The sequence below is a fragment of the Vombatus ursinus genome, unplaced genomic scaffold (assembly GCF_900497805.2).
Source record: "Vombatus ursinus unplaced genomic scaffold, bare-nosed wombat genome assembly UNPS02014818.1, whole genome shotgun sequence".
NCBI classification, from domain to species: domain Eukaryota; kingdom Metazoa; phylum Chordata; class Mammalia; order Diprotodontia; family Vombatidae; genus Vombatus; species Vombatus ursinus.
In genome coordinates, this window is record NW_020954596.1 from 23,747,801 (window position 1) to 23,769,057 (window position 21,257).

The window sequence follows — 21,257 nt, forward strand, 5'->3', positions numbered from 1 at the left end:
TTAAAGGTTCTGTCCAAGGTACTGTTATAGACTGTTTAATTCTCTTTATATTCTCTTTATATCTTTGTCAGCTACAGTATGTTTAACTATCTCTATGTAGATGACTCCCAGATTTATACACACATCTAGACACAGTCTCTCTTGAGCTTAGTCCTGAATCATCAGATGACTCTTGGGCATTTTAAAATGGATGGACATTTTGACTCAGTGTGTCCAAAACTGAACTCATGATCTTTCCCCCTAAATTTAGGAACTAGATCATTGTCAAGCTCCTCCAGACCATCAACTTCCAGAGAAAAACAAAATAATAACTGAATATAAAAGTAACTTTAAGGTAGATTTTATTATAGTTTTGTGTCATGCCCCTTGTGGGAACCACAAAAGATTTAAGATCCACTTCTGACACAAACTGGCTGTATGAGGCACACCCTGCAAGTCCTAGGTGGCTGTGGTAGCTAGGTGGCACAGTAGATTCAAATTTGGCCTCAGACACTTATTGTGTGACCCTCAGCAAGTCACTTAACCCTGTTTGTCTGTTTTTTCATCTGTAAAATGAGGTGGAAAAGGATGTGGCAAACCACTCCAGTATCTTTACCAAGAACATCCCAAAAGAGTTCATGAAGAGTCAGGCAGGACTGAAATGACCAAACAACGAATTCTCAGTGCTGTAGGCAACTCTCTAAGACTGTTGCAGAAAAGGTAGAAACCTGCATAGAGAAAGGAGTGTCCTCATTCTGGTAGTTCCCTTCTCTCAAATCCCAGATTGAGTCCTGATCCCCTTTCTGGACAGTAAATTCCATTAAGTAGAGAGTATTTGTTATCTAAACTTTGTATTTCCCTCTGACCTGCATAGTGCTTTGCATTCGTTCAGTAGGTATTGTGTTTCCACCTAGCTTACTGTGTTCATCTCTTCTGAGTGGTAACTTTTTTGATTTAAAAGACATTTATTCAACTAGATAACTAAGTTTTAGATAACTTAGGTAACTAAGAGTTAACTAAAGTAATTGTGTTGTCAAAATCAACACCTAACTAGGAATTGTTTTATCTCTTCAGACTGACACTAAATAATAACTAAAATAAACTGAACCTCTACTCTTCAATTAACAAGTGCAAAATAAAACTCATTATCTTTCTCCCAAAATTTTTCCTCCTTCCTGTGTACAGGATAGCAACATTCTCAGGTACCCAGGTTCACATCTCAAAATTATTCTCTACCTCCATTATCCAGTCAGTTGCCAAATCTTGTTCATTTTACCTTTTTGACATCTCTTACATCAGTCTCCTCTACAGTGACTAAGATACTATCCTAGTTGAGACTCATCTCCTTTCACCTGCACTATTACAATAGCCTCCATAGTGATCTTTCTCCCTTCAGTCTCTTCCCTCTCCAATCCATTATCCACAGTGGAATGCCAAATTGTTATTCCTAAAGCACAATTCTGATTATATTATTCCCCTTGCTCAGTAGGCCCTAATGGCTCTTTATTCTCTCCAGGATTAAAGACCAGCGTTTCTAGTTGGCTTTTAAAGTCCTTTATAGTCTGGCTCTAGTCTTCCTTTATAAACTTCACTATAACTCAGTCTCATCTCCTTCATACACACTACAATCTAAACTATCCTCTCTCCCACAGTTCCATCCTTCTGACCATTTGCACATTTGTCCCTATGCTTGAAATACTCTTTTTCCTTACCTTTACCTCTTAAAAATACCTATTTCCTTTAAAATTTAGCTCCATTGCCATGTCCTATATGAGGCCTTTCCTGACCGTCCTCCCTTCTCCAGCTACTAGTCCTTCTCTACTCATTACCTTATGTTTACTTTGTATTTATTTCATATCTACTTAAGTGCATATATTGTTTCCCAGACAGACTGTAAGCTACTTGAGAATAGGGCCTGTTTTGTTTATATCTTTGTATCCTCAGTGCCTAGGATAGTGGCTGATAATATTGCCATTAACACAGTAACACAACAGGTATTTAATAAATGCTTATTAATTAATTGACCTTTGTCCTGGATCCAAGGTGGCAATCATCTGGCCAACAGAGTAAAAACGGAAATAAAGGATAGTGAATAAAGAAAGGAGCTATTTTGCTTAATTATGCCAATAAAAACTTGAAATCAAGATATTTCAGTGGATAAATTCTAATAGGAAGTTAATGCTCTGTCACAAGGAAGTGTGTGATCTACCCTCATGTGAACTTATTAAACCTTTTCTGAAGTCTAAAGAAATGGATTTGTACAATGGCTTGGTATTTGTCAGTATTGAGAGAGGGGGAAAAATTTTGGGGAGAATAGGAGGAGAGAAGCATATTGGCTTTAAATAGGCATGTTGGATTTATTTGGAAAAATTCCAGAGATTGTGCATATTTGTAAAAATTATCCTATTATTTGAAAAGTCTGCTAGTTTTATATTAACTTTTTCAACCCACGCCAAAGAGTTCTATTATAAACTGGTTACAAAAGAAAGAACAAATATGATAGTCCCTTCTTAACCTTCTTGATCTTAACTTTAACCAAAGTTAAAGCTTTATTTGTTTTTGTTTTATCTTCATTAGATCCCTGTTGCCTAACAAGTAAGACTCAGTCAAGCTCCTTTGTCCTGGTATTACCCTATGTTCAGTCTCTTGTTATTCATGTCAATTTCCTCCACACTCTAGTCAGATTACTCTCCAACCTCAACATTCCCCTTTACGATCCCACTTCAGAACCTTTGCATATTATACTCCCTGTCTGTGTAATGTTCTCCTTCCCCCTCCCCCCTTCCCTTTATGGCTTGAATTCCTATCCATTCTTTAAAGCCCAGTTCAGATGCCCCAATACATAAAGACTTTCCAGATCTTCTTGTTTGGTAATGAGGTCTTGAATCTCATACAGTGTTTAGTTTAGCAACTCTTTGATGCACGGTTTGTTATATTATTATATATTATATTACATATCTGTGGTTGTCTTTTCTTCCTCCTGGATTCTACCGTCTGTAAGGGTAAGGACAAAAAGCCTATACTTAGCTATTCCCCAGTGCTTAAATGAGTTTCTGCACAAGTTGGTGTTTAATAATTGTCAAATCTGGGGCAGGTAGTTGGAGCAGTGGATAGAGTGGAGTCAGGAGGACCCAAGTTCAAATCCAGCCTCAGACACATATCACTCACTATCTCTGTGACTATGGGCAAGTCACTTAACCCCAATTGCCTCATGTGAAAAAAATAAAATAAAATAAAATAGTTGTCAAATCTTTTTTATGTCTTTCTAATGCCTAAGTGATACTTCAGATATTTCAGTTAATTTGGGAAGCACATAGGTAGACTGATTTTTATCACTAAAATATGTAGAACCAGAAGTTCACATAAGAATGGATGTAAACAAAAACAGTTCCATTAACCTTATCAGTCTTGATTTAGAGATAGTAACAAACTAGTTTAAGTGAATTTTGAAAGGGGAGTAGAGTTACTTCCTAATTTTAGGTCATTTAAGGTTAGGGCAAGAATGACAAAATAAGTACAATTTAGGTTATCTTCATACACTATAATAAGGTAATTGTTGAGTGATCTGTTCTATTCTGCACCAAAAAACCTTTGTCAGTTTTTTGCTCTAGTCCTAGAGAAATCCAACAAGTACTTGTTAAGCATCTGCTATTTTTAAGGTACTTTAAGTACTTAACAAAAGAGAGATATATGTCTAGGATAGAAAAACAGCAGTGTGGAGAAACTTGTTTCATTGTGTACAAGAGCCAAGTCAAGGAAGCTGTATAGGCATTGAAACCAAGTTAAGGTCCTTCTGAAGATTTAGATGTGTTTATAAATTTTTATTAACTTAGTATCAGTTTTTGGTTTGGGTTTCAGAGTTAGAAGCTGTTTGCTTTCATACGTTCTTAAGATTTTTTTCTTCCTCATGTTAAAAATGAATATAAACAAAAGCTTTTATTAAGTTCCCTTTTAAACATCTGCTATTAAATCTTGAAATGAGTTATTTTTTTTTGGTCTCTTTTTTTTCTTTCAGGAAAGAGTTAAATTTTTCTAATATTGCCTTTTAGATTCATTATTAACTCTTCTCTATCTACCAAAATCATTTGGAAAACAACTTTTCATTAACATAAAGAAGTCAGGTAAATGTTGTCTGGTCTTTCCTGTAAAGATTAGCATACATGTAGGTGGAATAGGTGGCCATCTGTATAATTTTAATTGAGTGAACATGTAGAGGTTCTCTTGCCTCTAAATAGCTTCCGAACCAGCAAGTCGCTATGTGTCTTTAAGAATTCCATAATGAAATGTACGTACTCCTCTGCTAGGGATAGCACATTTAATCTTATTTAAACTTTATCAATTCTTAATGGGGTAAGGAGTAGCAGGAGGGGAAACTTGTCTTATTATGTCACTTGTTCATTTGTGTAAGCTAGGTTGAGAATAAGGCCCTCTTAGATTAAGATGACAAGTCAGTTTTTAGTGGCTGGGAGAGAATGCAAAATTGTTTACCTTTTCCTATGGGTAGGATATCATAGTCAGAATCTGTATAAACAAAGAATAGGTGATGACCTAGAAAAGGACACTCAGAGAAGCAATTATACAGGTGGTAAAAGAACCAGAAAAGAGAATTGTCAGTGAAAAGCCAGAGAGTAGGAAATCCCCGGCAGGACAGCAGGTGATCAATCCAGCAAGAAGGATGACTGAGAAAAAGCCATTGGATTTAATAGTTAAGCATTGGTAACGTGGTAAAGAGCAGCTTCAGCAAATTGATGCATCTAGAAGCTAGAATGCAAGGGATTGAGGAATAGAAAGTGAAGAAGGAGAAGCAACCCATGTAGACTTCTAAGAGTTTGGCTGTGGAAGAAAAGAGATTAGAAAGACAGCTTGAGAAAGTGCAATAACAGGGTGAAATGAAAGTGGATTTTTTTCTTTTTTTGTTATGTTTCAGGGGAGTAAAGGAAAGAACCATCAGATAGAAATTATAGATGGGGCATTGATCAAAGAGGATATGGGAAGGGAATGGCATTAAGGGCATAAATAGAGGACAGCAAAGAGAACCACTACATCTTCTCAAACAAAAGCAAAAGAGGAGAAGTAGAGGGTGATGTTGAGGGTAAATTAGGGAAAATTGAAAACTCATGACAGATGGTCTTAATTTCTTCAGTATAGTAATCAATGACCTCCTTTGCCTAGAAAAAGAGGTAAATGAATGGATGGCATTACATGGCTTGAGAAGAAGGGGTTTAACACAAACTTCTCTGGGGAATATGAGTCAATCAGGGAGGAGTAAAAGCATTGTACTGGATTAGTGAGGGCCCAGTTGAGACTACATAATATAAATTTGTAGTAAACTCAGTTGGAAGGTTATTCGACTTCTTGTAGTATTTAGTAGCATGTGAATAGGAACAGAGAAGGCAGATGGTGGTGAGAGGGAGACAATCTAGGGTTGGAGTTTGCAAGGGATGAGTGGCAATAGGAATGAGGGGTGTGTGTGTAGGAGATTAGAGGGTGGAACACAGCATAAGTTGAACTGGTTTACATGTGAATGCCTAAGAGTGATTCCAGAGCAGATGTCTTAGACTGGGAAAATGGGAGGGATGGACAAATGATTTGAAAGATTTTAAATTATCCCTCTCATTTTTTATCTGTTAGATCTAGGTTTATGTTCTAGACTGTTATAATTTTTTTTATCTTATCCAACATGTTAGCTACTTCAACTTTGTGTTAACTATGAATTTGATAAGCATGCCATCTATGTATGCCTTAATTAAATGCATTAATAAAAATTTTAAATTTCAACAAACAGATACCTGTGGTAGTCTACTAGAGATCTCCTTCAGAGTTAACATAAGCCATTCAGGATGACCCTGAATTTAGTTATTTTACCAATTTTGAATCTACCTATCCATCATCACCTAGGCCACATTCTCCTTCCTGTTCCACAAAAGCAGGTATTTGTAAGTTGGAACTTAATTTTCCATAGCAACAATGTTTTATATATTGTAAATTGATTCCATGATCAACCTACAAATGCCTATTTAACATTCCAGTTCAAATAGCCTAAGTTCTTTATTAAGAGTTTCAAATCTTGGGGAGGAGAAAGCCCAGTGATATAGGTTAGAGGAATGAGAGTGTGTTTTCCACCTTTTTCTGCATGCAGGACAAATTCTGGAATAAAGGAGATGTAAAGCCATATAGGAGTGTACCCCTAGGATCAACTCTTCTAAGCTGTCACTATGTTCTATGCCTTTGCCCTTTTTTCTCTTTTGAACTTTTAGATTTTCTGAAAACCTCAGGGGAAGGAAGCATAGTCTATAGTACTATAGTAGAAAGAACGCTGGACCTGGTGCTGAAAGAGCTAGGTTCTTAGAAGAACTTAAGTTCTGTCATTTACTAGTTGTGATTTGGAGAAAGTCAGTAGCCTCCTGTAAAAATAAGGAGTTAAGGGGTGGGGTAGATGATCTCTGAGTTCCTTTTTTTTTTTTTTTTTTTTTTTTTGTTAGGCAGTCGGGGTTAAGTGAGTTGCCCAGGGTCACACAGCTAGTAAGTGTTATGTGTCTGAGGCCGGATTTGAACTCAGGTCCTCCTGACTCCAGGACCAGTGCTCTATCCACTGCGCCACCTAGCTGCCCCTTTTGAGTTCCATTTTGGCACTAATATTTAGTGTTTCTTTATATTTTTGCTGCGTAGCATTGGTGGGGAGGAGGGAAGAAGCAGAAATATTGGTTTTGTGTATCAGTTTAAGTTTGGGATTATCTGTATATTGAGAAATGAAAATAAAGTTCAAGTCATGAAAGTTCAGGTCTGTGTCTGCTGAATACATATATATTGCATTAAAAACACAACCATAATACAATATGTATTATTTGATGATTAAATTAAATTGTACCATAACCTTTAGGAACTCTGTAGCTTCTTTTGTTGTAATGGAAATTTGCGTCATCTAATATAGAAGTAATTGGTCTACCACTTGCTTTGCAAATCCATTTTTGTTACTATGAAGATTTTTCTTCCTTAATGTCTTTTGTTGTGATTGCATTCATTCAAATGATGAAATTCTTCTTGTATAAAGGAATGTGAGCCATAGTGAAGATCGTTTGTGGTAGTGACATTTGATGAGAAGTATATTGATTTTCTCACTTAAGTATTCTTTATCTTATTTCATTAAGAAATTTTTAAGTACTGAAATTTTTAGCTTGGTACTAAAAATAGATGTTTTCTTCTCAGTAGTTAGTGCTTATAGGATTAAAGTAACAGAGAGTAGTATTAGTAACATTTTTCCACAAGGAAATAACTTAATTATCTATCTTTGTCCTTGATTATGAGGAAAAAAGCCCATCTTGTCTTGGTTTATCCACAGAATTATTTCAAGCATTCCATTTGATAAGCATATCTTTATTCCTTGCCATATTTAACTACCTTTGCTACCATTCATTGTCTTTATTTTACAAGTGTATTGGCATTAAAATGTAGGACAAGGAAGAAACTTGCACATTTTTTTTCTCTCTTTTCTTTTTCACCCCCAAATAGTGAACTGACAAAGGAAAGTAGGAACACAGAAGAGAAACACGATTAAGGGAAGAGATAAAAGACTTTTTTCATCAGACTATTTCTGACTAAAGATTTAGAGCTATAGAGTTTTCAGATTACTTCTAGAAAGGCTAGCTATTAAGGTTAACTATGTTAATTTTGCATCTTGTCACCTTAGGCAGCATAATAGGATGTGAAATTGTTTTTCTTTTCATGGCATCCCTTGATCTTCTGGATTTTAAACCTAATAAAGTTAAGCATTCTGATAGTATTTATGACAAAGGGACAAAATAAGTTTAGTCATTTGGGACCATGCCTTTTTTTGGCATTGCCTCTAACAATAATACTTCTGCATTCAATATTGTGCTTCCATTCAAACCCTAGAACTTGGCTCCGAGATTTAGTTTTGTAAGATAAAATGAATCCAGAATTTTCTTCTAGACAATTGAGGAAAAGAATTTGTAATCATTTCAAAGACACTGAAGTTGTTCTAAATGTTCTCTTAATATCAACAGTAAAATACTTTTTCAAAGCAAAGTTTGCAAACTCTTAGCACTTAACTGAAACCAAGATTTGAGTTGAAACTTCATTTGAAAATGAGAAATTTTTATATGACTACTGTGTTCCCATAAACAGAAAACTAAGTTTATCATTTTATTGCCAAGTTAATCATGGAACTAGATAAATTATTCTTAAACTAATATTTTTTTCCATAGATCTTGGTGCAAGGTCAATTTTTGGTTTTGGCTTTTAAATAAGGAGCTTTTTAAAAGAAACTATATCTTTCTGGAGACAAAAGTAATTGAAGGGGCAGCGAAGTGACACAGTGCATAGAGCTCCAGACTTGGAGGCAGGAGGACCTGAGTTCAAATGTGGTCTCAGACACTTGACACTAGCTGTGTGACCCTGGACAAGTCACTTAACCCCGATTGCCTCACCAAAAAGCAAAAAAAAAAAAAAAAAAAAAGAAGAAATTGAGCCTGAGACATTCCTAGTATGAAGGCATTTCACAAATAAAATTAATAAACAACAGAATCTTTAAGTACAGAATTTAGATAAAGGGAGTAATACAGAATTTCATCAGTGTTCAAAGGGGCCTTACATCCCATCTAATCCAACTCATACCTGAAAAAGAATCCCCTCTAAAGCATAACTCTACACATAGTCATTTTGTCTTTGAAGATCTTCAGTGAGACCTTCCTCCTGAAGGGACTCTCCTGAGACAACCCATTGCACTTTTGGATAATTCTAATTCTTAGTCTTTTCTTACAAGTTTCCTTGTAACTTCTACCCATTGCTCTTAGTTTTGTCTTTTTGGGGCAAAAAGGACAATTCTAATCTCCCTTCCACATACAGCCTTTCAAATACTTGAAGAGTGGTTCCTGCTTTATCAAAGCTTCTCTTCTCTGTGTTCCTCCTTTCTTCAGGCATTATGTGGCTTGATCCTGTGGTTACCCTGGTTTTAATGTTCTTTAGCTTGCCAGTGTCTTCCAAATGCAGTCTGGCTGAGGCAGAATGCAGTAGGACTTAAATCTCTCTCCCTCCTCCCCCCAGTTTTTCAAATCTAAGTCTCTTTTTAATGTAGGGTAAGATTTTATTTGCTTTCTTGGTTACCAAATCAAACATTATTGACTTATATTGAACTTTTAATCTACTCCAAACCCCAGAACTGTTACACCATTTCCATATTTTTCTTGTAAAGTACATTTTTGGAGCTCAGTATCTTTATTATATTTTATTTTATTCATTTTGAACTGATTTTATAATTTATCATGAACTTGAAAATTGATGCCTTAAAACATATACACATACATACACACATAATATACCTTTTGACTGACACTCCTCCCACATTAAATATACTCCATTGTAACAAAGAATTGTAGTTGAGTAAAACCAACCAACACGTTGGCCATGTCTAAGTAGATATGCCTCATTTCAAACCTGTAGTCTGCCATTTCTCTGAGAGGAGAAAAGCATGCTTCCTTATTAGTTACCTAAAATCATAATCACCATTGGTTAATACATGGAGCATGGTATTGAGGTCTTTTAATATTGTGGATTGTTTTTACATTATTATATTATCTTAAATGTTATTATATTTTTATATTGATGCCTTTTATTTTTACATCATAGTCCTGTTCATACCACCCCTCTCCTAAGCAATGACTCTTGCCTTCTAACAACAAAAAAACCCCAGCTAATTGTAACCAAATGACACAGAAACCACATCCTGTTAAGATCTTTTTTAATCCTGTGTTAAATATCCCTTCTAAATGTATGTTATCAGTTACTTCTGCTATAACATGACATGGGAGTTCCTCAAAAGCACTATGCAAACTTGCAAAATAAATAACACAGAACTTGAGGTTAGGGACACAACACTTAAAAACTTCATCAGTGACAGGGAAAAGAAGATAAAAACCTAATAAAAATGGCAGCACAGTTTTATTCATGTTAAATGGTTAAGGAATACATAAATACCACAATAAATAGTGGCTGTACCCTGCTACTCTGGACAAAGGCGATGGCAGAAGGGGCTGGGGTAGAGATAGTACAGACCATCCTTTCCTCCATTTACAGTTCCTACTTGCTGTATCAGAAGATTTACAATAAATATGGCAGTTCACCTTGAAAAATAGGTTTGCTTGTGGACATGGGTGTCAGAAAGTTGCTTGTGCCTTGTGAAGTGGTACCATTTTCTGCATTCTCAAATGTTTTTCTTGGAAAAGTTGCATAAAAACAAACTCTGAATTTGATCTGTGTTATCACAGAATTGACTATATCCATTTGATAAGCATGTTACAATCTTTGCTTTTAGATGGGGTAGGTCTTGTTATTTTCACCCAAGTAGGCGACCAAGCCTGGTGATTTAAACTCACTTAACTATAATAAATAATGATTGAATTATTTATGTTCACTATTTCACTTGAGCACCTTTTATGTTTGAGGCACTGAATCTAGCTGGGAATACAAAGATACAAAGATAAATGTTAAAAAAGTTTTGCTTTCAAACAGCTTACAATCTAATGGTAGTCAAGTGTGGTTTATTCTCCCATGGATAGAGGTTGATAAACGCTTGCAGAAATCTTATTCCTAACTCTTCTTTTTATCTAGATTCTAAATAAATCATTGCCCTGCTGTTTGCATGTGTCTTAATGCCATTAACTGCCTTTTAACATATTGCAGTTTCCTAGATTTGATCTTATTTTAAATAATTGAGGGGGAGGACAAATAGTATAATGGATCTGAAGTCCAGGAAGGCACCATATTTTAAACATATAAGCTGGCACCGAGTCATAATGTAGATAAGTTACATACTCAGATTTTCCCTGTATTTCTCATCTCCCTACCAAAAAACAAAAACAACAGCAAAAAAAAAAATAAAACAAAAAAAGCCCTTGCCTTGACTTTGCTATCCTATATTATTCCTCAGGCAATTTAAACTTGGGGAAGCTAGGTGGCACAGTGGATAAAATCCGGGCCTGAAGTCAGGAAAGACTTATCTTCATGAGCTCAAATCTGGCTTACTAGTCAGACACTTATAGCTGTATGATACTGGGCAAGTCACTTAACTCCGTGTGCCTCAGTTTCCTCATCTGTTAAATGAGCTGGAAAAGGAAATGGCAAACCTTTCCAATATGTTTTCCAAGAAAGCCCCAAATGGGGTCACAAAGGGTTATACACAGCTGAAAAATAACTGAACAAAACAACAGCAATTTAAATTTGAACTTTTGTTTATGCTATGTACAGGCACTGTGCTAAGAAATGGGGAGATGAATCAGGCAGAGTGTCTACCCGTAAGGAGCTACTTGCAGTTCAGTAAAGCCCTTCTACTCGCTGTTAAATTTTCTGAAAAGGACATCTATGCTTACTGTTTCACTTCTTTATTCCCTAATCATCCTTATTTCCTTGTGACTTGGCTTCTGCTTTCTTGAAAGTTATCAAGCAATAAGTATTAATTAAGTGCCTACTATGTTCCAGATACAGTGCTAGGTGCTGGGAATAAGAATACAATAAATGAAAATTTACTGTATACAGTGACTTCTCATTACTGAACCTCCTATTTTCCCCCAGTCGTTATTCAGTTTCACCGCAAGTATAGCATTTGACCCAGGTTGCCTACCACCCTTTCCTTGAAACTGTCTTTCCTTGACTTTTGTAATTGAAACCTTTACTGTCACAGTAGAGATTTGCCATATCTACTGTGGTTTTTTTTTTCTTATCTTTCTTAATTTTGATTACATCACTTTCTTGATCAAAAATATCCATCAACTGACTCTCCATGATCAGCATTCAAGGCCTTCTAAAACTAGTCGTCTTTTCAATCTCCTCATGAAGTCTCACTGATTACTATCCCTTCCCTCCTTCAAATTCTGTAATTCTTTGATACTACTTTTGTGGCACTCCAACACCATTACTGTTGTTTTATATAACTTATTTTCCTATTTGCTCCCACCCCAACCTTATTTAGACTTTCATATTCCTGGTGTTAGGGGCTGCCTCTTAATCATTTTCATATTACCAACCCAATCTCAGTAAGTATTCATAAATATTCTTGCTCTGTATCACCTTCAGTTTTAAAGCATGTTAACTTGTTGACTTACTATTTGGGGTTTCATCTCACTTTTGGAGCTGTAGCTTCTGCCATCTACCTGTTACCTAAAACCAGGTTATATGCATTGTCTGTTCAAATAGTTCAGGCCATTTTTTCTTCAACCTTGCCATGAAGATGCAGAAGCTTCATTCTCTTATAGGCCCTGTCCAAGCAGACTTTTACATTCCCCACATAGCCAGATTTTTGTTAATTTTTCCAAAAAGTAAGAAAGGTCAAATATTTGTCTTGTAATATTATTCGCTTTTCTGTTAATGGAACGAGTAATTTGTTTCATCCAATCTTTAAAAACTATTCAGACCATAACTTTCCTTCATAAAAACATCAGTAATTTTTGGATTTTCTTTGGGGAAGCTAATTTTTCTTCATTTATCTATTTACAGACTATTGAGTGTGTCGTTCATTAACATTTTAATATGTATATTTGGGGGTTTTTTTTTGCCCTATTTACGAAAATTCTGAATTACAATTTTATCATTTGTTTGTATGTTTTAGGCCGTTCTTCCCTCTTCCCAATAGATGATGGCTTGCTGGATGATGGCCACAATGATCAAGTTGGTGTCTTAAATTCACCCACATGCTACTCAGCTCATCAGAATGGAGAGAGGATAGAACGTTTTTCTCGGAAAGTTTTTGTTGGTGGTCTTCCTCCTGATATTGATGAAGGTGAGTTGATATTTTTAGTTAGAGAGAAACACTGGAATTGGAGACAGCATAGGTTAATTTTTTTTTTTTAAAGGATAGGTAAGTAGCCATCTTGAATAGTCTTAATTTAACTATTCAAAGGAGAACTACTCTGATAAATTGAAGGTACTTTGCTGCTGCTGCTTCTTTTTTTAAGGCAGTTGGGGTTAAGTGACTTGCTCAGGGTCACACAGCTAGTAAGTGTCAAGTGTTTGGTCTGAGGCCAGATTTGAACTCGGGTCCTCCTGATTTCAGGACCGGTGCTCTATCCACTGCGCCACCTAACTGCCCCTGGTACTTTGCTTCTTAAACCAGTTGCAGTATACATTCCTTTATATCAAGATTTCTGGACTCCAATTAATGGCATACTTAACTCTGAGCAATATTCAGCATAGGAGTTTTCTTCAGTAGGATATAAGGTGAATATCAATATGAACCCAGTCTGCCCTGTGGCAAACTTTGATTAGTTCTGATGTACTGTAATTTTTCAAATTTTTTCTCTTTTGATCTCTAAGGAAGCATTTAAACTAGAACTTATAGCATAGTTTTGCTTATAAAATAAAAACAATACTGGATCAGGTAGTTCTTTGGATATATACTCTAGATATAACTTAGCATATGCTGCCCAGTTGTTACTCTAGTGTATTATTTTATAATTTTTCCTATGATCCCTGTTAAAGACCTCTACATCTGACTATTCATGCCATAGAATATTTAAAAATTCAATAGATCAGTTTAAATTTATGCTTAATTGATTATTCTGGTTTTAATGTGATTTTCCTGGTTATAATGTTTCTTCAGAATGATGTTTTTGTAGAGAGAATCTAGCAATCAGATAGTCTTAAAATACTTGTTAATATCTTTATAAGCTAGTTTTTGTCTCTTAATTCAAGTTTGTATAGTATATTTTCTAACTTACCTTGTGGGGTTTTTTTAAGTATTAGATTTTTTTTAATTTTATTTTTATTTTCAGTTCCAAATTCTCTTTCCACCTCCTCCTCTACCCACTGAGATGCTAAGAAATATGAAGTATTAAATCTCAAAACTGTATTAACTTCTAAAAACTGCAGTTTGTTTTCGAAGGAGAATTGGAAAAGCTGACTTCTAACTCCGATCATTATGGTCTTTTTTTTTTTTTTTTTTTTTTTTTAGATGAAATTACTGCTAGTTTCAGACGATTTGGGCCTCTGGTAGTAGACTGGCCTCACAAAGCAGAAAGCAAATCCTACTTCCCACCAAAAGGTAAAAATCTATATTATATATATCTATATATGAGCTGAGAGATTTCGTTCTCATTTTACCTCTTCTGATGAATGTCAGTCACTTGGTGCTTATAACTTCTTTTCAACTGATTGTGTGCCCTTTGTGTATGCATGCATATGTGCACCATTGTTTTAGATCATCTAACCCTTAGCATTTCTACTAATTAGAAGAAACTGACCATTAAAACGGCTCATGATGGCCAAATGGTTCCAAAAACGGTCCTATTGGGTCTAGGTGAAATTCAGAATCATCCTTGTCTCTGTACATTGGAACATGTTTGGTTCAACCCAAATACTTCTTGTTTTTCTTGGAACACACTCTGTGAGACAGTTTCCTCTGACCATGAATTACTATCAGGACAGTTGTGGAAGCAACATAATAATATAGTGGATTCAGGTCCCAGCTGTGTTAACTAATTTCTATGCTGACCTCGAAAAAGGCACTGCCATCTTTGAGCCTTAGTTTCTTTAGTTATTAAATCAAGAGGTTATGCTAAATTACTTAAAACCCCTTCTAGGCATGAAATTGTATGTTCTTATTCGGTTATATTCTGTGACTATAGACATAGTGCATATCTTGGTATGTCATTCAGAATTGAATGTTGTTTTACTTTATATCCTTTTTAAGATTTGTAAGACTAGAGGACATTTGTACTTGTTTAAAAGCATAGTTATTTGTGAAGTGGGGGAGAGGGGGTGAGTAAAATTTCATTGTAAACAACAGTTTTCTAATTAGTCATTAAATATTAATTACCACCTAATAGCAACAATGAAACAGTCTTATTTACAAGACCCCTGAGCCAGCAGGGGTCTTGCCACCTTCCTTCTTTCACAAATGAAAAATAGCTTGCTCAGTAAATGGACATATAAATATATACACACAATCATTTTCTAAGCTATTTTCATCTTCTTGTACTGTTTTCTCTACTTTAGTATGTATACTTCAACATGTTAGGAAGAGTTTTATCACAGTTCCTGTTCTTCTGTTGTAATTTTGATATGTTTGAAATTTCATACAGAATAATGTTGATACCTTCTATTTTAGATTAATTTGTTCATTCAGAATTTGGCAGACGTGTCAAACACTTAGTTATCGAACACTGACTTTCTACATTAGGTACTATTACAAATACAAAAATGAAACTTTCTTGTCTTTCAAGGGATTTGTAGTCAAAAAATTTAAGTCATAAAAATGTCAATGCAGAAGCAAAGAGTTGTATGTGATTAATTGCCAATTAAATTATATATAATAATGGGATTTTTTTTCCTCCTTCAGCACGTTTTTTTTTTTTTACATTCATATTGAACATATTTTCACATTAGTGATGTTGTAAGTAAAAATTAAAACCAATAGGAGGAACCATCAGAAAGAGGAAACAAAACTCAACAAAAGAGAAAAAAAACAACAATTCAACTTCCATAGTTCTTTCTTTGGATGTGGATAGCATTTTCCATCACAAGGCCTCTGGTGATGTCTTAGATCCTTGTATTGCCAGGAAGGGTTAAGTTTATCAATATTAGTCATCACACAACGTGGCAGTTATTGTGTACAATGTTCTCTTGGTTCTGCTCACTTTACTCAGCATCAGACCATACAAGTCTTTCCAGGTTTTTCTGAAGTCAGCCTGTTCATCATTTCTTATAGTACAATAGTATTCCATCACATTCATATACCACAACTTGCTCAGCCATTCCCCAGTTGATGGGCATCCTCTCAATTTCCAATTCTTTGCCACCAAAAAAAAGAGCTGTGAATATTTTTGTACATGTAGGTCCTTTTCCCATTTGTGTGATCTCTTTGGGATATAGCCCTAGAAGTGCTATTGCTGGGTCAAAGGGTATGCACATTTTGATAGCCCTTTGGGCATAGTTCCAAATTGCTCTCCAAAATGATTGGATCATTTCTCAACTCCACCAACAATGCACTAGTGTTCCAGTTTTCCCACATCTTCTCCAACATTTATCATTTTTCTGTTTTGTCATGTTGGCCATTCTGATAGGTGTAATGTGGTACCTCAGAGTTGTTTTGATTTGCATTTCTCTAATCAATAGTGATTTAGAGCATTTTTTCATATGACTATAAATGGCTTTAATTTTCTCATCTGAGAACTGTCTGTTCATATCCTTTGACCATTTATCAATTGGGAAATAATAAATAGGGCTTTAGGGGCGGAATAGATCATTTCAAGCTGGAATGATCAGAGAAGGTGAGATTTGGGCTGAGGATGTGTGTAAAAGCTCTCTAATGATGGACTTGTGCTTCAAGTTAATAGTTTGTGGAGTGTGCTTTGAGTCCTTTATGGAATTGAGTACTTTAATCGCTAAAACTGAGGTTAGTTAATTTATACTCTGTCACACTTTGTTGGCTTTTTGTTGTAGTTGTGATATTTTTGGCCAAAAAATGTGAGGAGGGATGTTCTTGGGGGGACGTTTGTTTTTGTTTTGTTTTTTTTTTCGTTCTAAGTAAATCATTTCTTATTCTTATAGTAAACCATATTGTAGAATGAAATAAACTTTCATGGATTGGCATGATAGTTTCTTTCACACTGAATAAAGATTACAGTACTCTCTATTTGTATAGAAATTTCATAATAATATAAGATCACCTGTACTTTTCAGCTGCCAGAAATACCATTTGGTATGAACTTCTAGTATAAGTTCAAGTACCTGCCTTGCATTTAGAGTAACCCTTGTGTTCCCTGTTCCTGATTTATGACCAAAAACTAGGTATGACCTCAGGTATGCAGGAGGCATCAGGAAAAAATACACTTGCTCCTGATATATAGAGATTTGATTAGGGGAGCTATTCAGAGACCAGGCTATGTAAATGAATGAGCATTTATTAAAACCTATGCTGTGTTCTGGGAGTACAATGACCCCACCCCCCATAAAAAAGAAAAGAAAAGCCTTTCACATCAAATATCTTGCTTTCTACTTTGTGGATGTGGTAGGGAGGGGAGAATACAGCATATAAGCAGATAAGAATATATATCTTGAATTGAGGAGTGTTAATAACCAAGGACATTAGGAAAAACTTCTGGTGGTAAATGGCACATGTGATTTCCTACTCTAAAATCCTGTTACATATATGTGCAATTTATCTCTTCAAAGCTATAGATTCTAAGAGGACATGTTAGAGGTGGGATGTATTCTAGGGTAAGGATAACAATATGTTCAAAACCAAAAGAGGAAGATGGAACACTATATTCAGGAAGCAGAAAGTAGGTAGGTTTGACTGGAATAGTGTGAAGGAAAGTAATGGTCAGTAAATCTAGAAAGGTAGATTGGGCCAAACCAAAAAGGGTCCAGTTGGCAAGGCCATAGTAAGGTGTTCTGCCATGACTTGTGCCTTAAGAAGATGATTTTGGCAGATGTTAGAGGATGGATTGGAGAGAAGAGAGAATCCATCCTCCACCTTGCTGCCACATTAATCTTCCTAGAATTGTTACAAATATAGACCTAAATCTATGGAATTCTTTTACTAGTTTGGGCTGATATTTGATTCAGAGATTGAGCAAAGAATTTTTAGGGGAGCTCTCGAGGCCAGAAACACTTCCGTCAGACTAGTATGGAAATATAAAGAGGATCTGTGCTAATTCAATACAGCACATACTTTCTGGGAAGATTTTACTTGTCTCTGAAACTTCCATAGGGAGCTGAAATGAACTAACATCCTCCAACACCCCATATCTTCCTCTTACAAAGACTTTATTCTACCTGTGGCATCCCTGATGGTATGTTATTGTTGATGAGATGGATTTTGTTTTCTATTACATATATTTTATGCCTTTTCAATAAACTGTTAATATTCAGAAGGAAAATGGGATTGTTGTATTTTCCCTTATTTAAAAAAATTTTTTTTTTTTTTTTTCAGGTTATGCATTCCTTCTCTTCCAAGAGGAGACCTCTGTTCAAGCACTGATTGATGCTTGTATTGAAGAAGATGGAAAGCTATATCTGTGTGTTTCTAGCCCTACTATCAAGGACAAACCAGTAAGTAAATATTATGTGACCTTAGGCTGCTAACTGCTGGGTCTGCAAAATTACTTCAGAAATACTGTGTGGCATTGTCACAGATTCTGAGACAATTGGGTTATTTACCAAACACAGTGGTCTTGATCCTTGTTCAAGACCAGCAACTAGACCATGGACATTGGCTAATGACTAGGGCTAAAATTGACTGGCAGCAGTCTTAATGTGCTTTGTTAGTAAGTAGAAAGATTTAAAGTAGTATGCACTTTTTTTAAAAATAGGTTCAGATCCGTCCCTGGAATCTCAGTGATAGTGACTTTGTGATGGATGGTTCACAACCCCTTGATCCTCGAAAAACAATTTTTGTTGGAGGTGTCCCCAGGCCATTGAGAGCAGGTAAGTAGAAAATCCCTATTGATTTACCTTTATAAATCTTGAGCGTTTCAGTTTAATAAATTTAAAAAAATAATAATAAAGCAAAATTTAAGTTGAGCTTACATTTATGAAATTAAGAAAACCATTAACACAACAAACTTTTTTTTTTCAAGCATATCTTTTAGAAAGCTTTCTTCAGTTTGGCAGATTTACTGTCCATATTTAAATAGGAGGAATTAAGACTAAAAAGATTTACCATAGAAGTAGAGAACCTGAATTCAAACTTTACGTCATGCTTACTGCCTGTGTAACCTTGGATAAGTCATTTAAAGTTCCCTGAACTTCAGGTTCAACATCTTTAAAATGAAAGAATTGGATTAGATGGCCCATAAGGTTCCCTCTGTCTCTAAATTTGCAGTCCTGTTGGGCTAATAGACTATATTCAGGACTCCTAGATGTCTGGGATTTGTTCATTTAGGAAATATTGAGTATCTGCTACAGGCAAGTAAGATGATAATGGTCCATGCCATCACAGAGTTTTATAGTTTAGGAGGGAAAATAAAAAAGCATATATATACATATATGCAAATATATGTATATACATATATGCAAATAGAATGTAAGGGAGCCAATAAGAACTACAAAATCAATGCTTTGGGAGTTTAAAAGGAGGTAAAATAGCAATTTGGAGTTGTAAACTTTACATAATACTTTGTATTAAGGGACTGCTTCCCTTTTGCTTATGTAGTTATAAGTTATTATACCGTAGCTATTTGTGTATGTTTTGTATCTACCCTCAGCCCCCACTAGATTGTAAACTCCAAAAAAGGAGTTCTTTCTCATCCAGGCTTTGTATCTACCCCCTAGCGTAGCTGGGTACTCTGCTCTGCACAAATTAGACGTTTAATCATATATGTTAGTATTGGGTTGACATAAATTGCTGCAAGAGATATCCTAACAATATCCTTCCAGGAGATGCAGATTTTGTGATTATTTGGAGGTGAGTGAGGGGCCAATATAAAAATAATTGCTAAAAGCTGTATTTTAAAATATTTAGCCAAGGAAGAATTTTTTATTCCCCCACGATAACCTAGACATTGACTAACTTTCTGGAACTCATAAGAGATTAAATCCAGAACTTAGAACATTCTTTAGAAATTTCCTATAGTGCCAGGGAATAAAAGTATTTTGTGGTGTGTTTTGCCAGAAGTTCCATTTTTACCTTCCATTCATTGATCTTTCAACAACCACTGAATGTTGTAAGTTTCACACAGACTGCTGCACACCTATAACCTCCTTAGAAAGTAGCTACACAGGTAATTGGCATGTTTTTTAAAAGAACTATGCCAAATATTTTAAATGATGTTTTCACTTTGAGTTGGATGCTCTGATAGTTAATAAAAAATTGAATTGTGGCATTTTTGTATGTTAACCTAAAGAGGCTTTTTAAAAAAAGTGTTGTTGGATAGATCAGAGAGATAGGTCTTTTGATGTGAAAACAGAATCCTGGATCACTGTAGATTAACACATATCACATCAGAACTCAGTTAAAGACATAATACTACAGTACGACCTATATACTAATCAGTTTTGGTCAGTATCTAGAAAGCATTTTTGTTTTATTTTGGTTTTTGTTATTGAACCAGTGCTTCTAGGTATGGGTAATTCCACTACCAAAGGAGAATACATCCTTTCTCTTTAATTCTTGTCTGTGTTTTTCCATAAATCCTTTTAGAAAATCTGTCAATGAATGGGAGGACTTCTTCTTATTCTTTTAATATCTCAGGAGTACCAATGTATCAAACTTTATCTTTCGTTTTTATTGCATGGCCACCCCCTTTCCATATCCAGAACCATACGTGTCCTTAATAAAATATTAAGCTACTCTAGTGCAACTCTTAATTGGCAATACGCTTCATCCTGCTTAAAGCCCCTTTGTCTCCATTGTCCTTTGTTGTTGAAAATTTTGATTCTTCCAAGACATTTATGTAACATGATTTGTGTGCTTCTAGTCTCCTTGCCTCAAATCTCTCCCAACTTCAATCTGTCTTAAAGTACAGGTCTGACTACATCATTCCCCTAATCATTAAACTCCAGGGGCTCCCTATTAACTCTAGAATCAAAAAAATAGAATTCTCATTTTTCGAACTTCATTACATGTAATATTCCCTTTCAAGCAAAGTACAGCCCAACCGGACTGACCTACTTTGTTGTTCTTCATCTTCTGGCTCTTCCCCGTGCCAGATTTGCACTCCCCCCTCACTTCCATCTCTTAGAATCCTGAGTTCAGTTCATGTACCACATTCTGCATGAAGCCTTTCCTGATTCCTCCAGACGCTCATCCCATACCTCTAGATTGTCTTGTTTCTATTTTGTATGTACTTATATATGTTCATCTTGTCTTCTCCAGCTTGATTGTAAGCTTCTTGAGGACAGGGACCGTTTAACTTTTGTCATTGTTCCCAGCACTTAGCATCGTGTTTTGTGTATAATGAATGCTTAGTAAATGCTTGTTGATTGATTCTCAGTCACATAAAAATTAGTGGGAAACTAATGCTGTTAAACATGTGGGCTTTTGTGGCCCAGAGTGGCTTAATATCGTTGTGACTACTGCACAATTCCGAAAGCAATTTAAGTCTTCTTCCTCCTCAAATCTGAATTCAGCCTTCTGTTGTGCCTAACACACTAATAAAATAACTTGACCTGCCTGTCTGGCTATATTTCTAGAAAATTAGTGTGAAATGAAAAAAAAATTTTTTCCATGTTCTTTATCCTGTCATATATACTTAGATCAATTTCTTTTGTATTTCTTGTACTTCACTGAGGGAATTTGTACCATTTCAGCAATCAATTCAATTAGT

At 35.4% G+C, this 21,257-nt stretch overlaps 1 protein-coding gene across 4 annotated transcripts in view; it reads left to right on the forward strand.

Annotated features, from left to right (window-relative positions):
* The window catches only part of CPEB2 (cytoplasmic polyadenylation element binding protein 2), an 80,313-nt gene that overhangs the window by 42,637 nt on the left and 16,419 nt on the right, over positions 1 to 21,257 (forward strand). For all 4 annotated transcript variants that reach the window (XM_027836232.1, XM_027836231.1, XM_027836233.1 and 1 more), the window contains 4 exons: positions 12,599 to 12,769; positions 13,940 to 14,029; positions 17,924 to 18,042; positions 18,303 to 18,417. In XM_027836232.1, coding sequence (XP_027692033.1) covers positions 12,599 to 12,769; positions 13,940 to 14,029; positions 17,924 to 18,042; positions 18,303 to 18,417 — 495 coding nt within the window. The remainder of the gene's footprint in view (positions 1 to 12,598; positions 12,770 to 13,939; positions 14,030 to 17,923; positions 18,043 to 18,302; positions 18,418 to 21,257) is intronic.